The 2,721-nt window shown below is 31.6% G+C and overlaps 1 protein-coding gene across 1 annotated transcript; it reads left to right on the plus strand.

The window, feature by feature from the left end:
* The first annotated feature begins 419 nt into the window (after positions 1-419).
* On the plus strand, positions 420-1,015 carry LOC131054496 (SKP1-like protein 1B). The gene is made up of 2 exons (XM_057989026.2): positions 420-719; positions 842-1,015. Exons 1-2 carry the CDS (start codon positions 420-422, stop codon positions 1,013-1,015), a joined length of 474 nt encoding a protein of 157 aa, XP_057845009.2.
* Positions 1,016-2,721: the final 1,706 nt, after the last annotated feature.

A 2,721-nucleotide genomic window follows, 5' to 3' on the forward strand; every position in this document is an offset into this window, starting at 1 on the left:
TGGGCACTCCTCGACTCTCAGTTATATCTTCCTAGCGCCCCCAACATCTTGTTACTTCTTTTAGCAGTGTTTTGTATTTCGCTCAACCGTTTAACGGCAAAATTCTTTCAAGTGTATAATAGAAATTTTCGATAACATTTGCTTTAACAACTAACGTAAAACCGTATGCGGGTTTAGGAAGATGTCAATTATATAATCTATAAACAAAATTTAAGTTTTAAATTTACCTATCGACGCATCCATTGATCATTTATGCCTTTTGGCGTTTCAAATACTAGTAAGAACTCTTTAAATACGGACCCTCTAAGACTGATCATCGCAATGTATTAAATCATATCACTTTTATATTTTGTATTACCTTTGCTGAATTTTCTATCCTCTCAGTTTTATTTAGTTTTTTTTCCCTAATTTCGGTGTCAATGGAAGGCAAGGTGATTTTAAGCAGTTCCGACGGTCAAGTATTCGAAGTAGATATGAAAGTGGCCATGATATCGCAAACCTTAAGTAATATGTTAAAGGATACAGAGGATACAGGTAGTGAGACAGCTCCCATCAAATTGGCAAATGTTTCCAGTAGAATTTTTAATCTTATTATCGAATACGGCAAATACCATGTTGAAGCCCAAAAGTCGGATACAAGCGAACCAACTGCGGATTTGAAGAAACGGGTTAGGGAGTTGGTAGCTGATGATAAAGACACTCTCTTCCAGTTGATGATCGTATGTTTCATTGTTTTACTGGTTCTCATGAAAAACAAAAAGCATTGCTCTCTTAAACCTTAGCTGCGTTATTTGCTGCTTTTTTCTCCTCACATGATTTATTCAAAAATTGTTCTGTGCAGGCAGCAAATTTCCTTCACATTCAGAGTCTTCTTGATTTATCATACCAGATTGTGGCTGAGGACATTGCAGCATGTAAAGACCAACAAATGATTCGCCAAAAATATAACATAGAAAATGACTATAGTCCTGAAGAGGAGGAAGAGGTTTTAAAGCTGCATAATATATTTGAATGATAGTTTCGAGTTTGATACACTTTTTTGAGTTTTCAAATTTTGGAATTTGAATCATATATTTAGTATGAAAACCAACTAAAATGATTCTTGATTTTGAACCGGAATATAATACAAATCTTATAGTATTTATCCGTTTTATTAATATTATTTATCATTTTTTTTATATTTTATATTTCAAAATATTTGTCAGTCATGTGTTTATATATTCATTTTTGTAAAATATGTCAGGCATAAATAAATTACGTTCAAAAGCTAGAAATATTATAAAAAATATTGATGAAATTCGAAAATATTTCATTTTAAAAAGAAATAATTTGTATTGGTATTTGTTTAGTTTGATTGTTATATTTGCACATGTGTAAATCTTAATAGTTTTTTTCGACATGCATATGCACTCGGAATTCTAATTATAATAATAGAGAAGCTATTTTTAGTTCACAAAATATTTTGGTATTGGTGATAGATTTGGATGGTATTAGATGTGCATTAGCTTTAGTCTTGGGATTTGGCATCAATAGTTCTAATGCTACTACTTATTTTCCATCTACTTCTAAACCCTCCTAAAATTTTAATGTACCTTTTCGATCTAAACTCGCTTCTAGAATTAATTTTAATGTCACAAGCAAAGTCTAAGGTCCTCATGCTTCATGAATAACCTCATACTTTAACTCAATAAATAAACATCTCCTTACAAATGAGTTGCTTATTTCCATCTGTCTTGCCATTTTTGTGTGAGCCCTACAGTTGATTTTTCAATCTGAGGAGGTTGTTCATTCATCATTAGACTAAAATGTATTCTTGCATGGTTTCTGCCACTTGCAAGAACCAAGCATTGTGATATTTAGTCTCATTTGAACCAACCATTGATCTTCAACATCATGATCTTATCATGTTGATAGTGTACATCGGCACTAAAATTGTGAGGTCTTTTTATATGGAATTGCATCTTCCTTCATCTGGTGATGTCTTGTATTTCATAGGACCATCTCTATTCCATCATTTTCTCATTATCTCTTATTAATGCATACTATTTTGTATACATAACGAACTTCACCTTTTGCAGAAATCAACCATATTATCATTCCTTAGACAAATTGTACACATTTTTCTTGAGATTATTTTAAATCTTATCTGTTATGTACATCTTATTGATATCCTCGTCGTGACCTTTTGATCATGAAATCTCATAGATCCATCCTAGCAAATCTAAAGGTGATAAAATAACCTAAAATATTATAAAAATTTGACACCATGCATTGTATAGTCCAATTATTGCCATGTCACTTGTACTTTGAGTTGGCGATTGCATCAACCCCATACAAATGCAATAAAGCATGATCGTGGAGATTATTCTGTGCTAATTAATAATCATTATACAATGATGCTACTCGAACTATTTGAAACTAGTGACATCCCCTAGGATTAGGAAAACCATTAATGTTAATGTTATTTGATGAATCTTTTTCCTGTAGCCATATTATAAGCTCGCCCTTTTTATATTGTGCCTGCATGGCCTAGTATCAGTACCCTCAAAATTATGACAATTTATTCTTTTATCAAGATATATTTCTCTAGGGCTATCATGAATTACAATAACATTATTAAATTTGGTGGCTATAATACTTACAATGTTTTCTCTCATGTTTCCTTCCTCTACTTGATAGTATATGATATTGCATCTAAATAATTTTATTGGGAACATAAAA

This window comes from Cryptomeria japonica, chromosome 7, assembly GCF_030272615.1.
Source record: "Cryptomeria japonica chromosome 7, Sugi_1.0, whole genome shotgun sequence".
NCBI classification, from domain to species: Eukaryota; Viridiplantae; Streptophyta; class Pinopsida; order Cupressales; family Cupressaceae; genus Cryptomeria; species Cryptomeria japonica.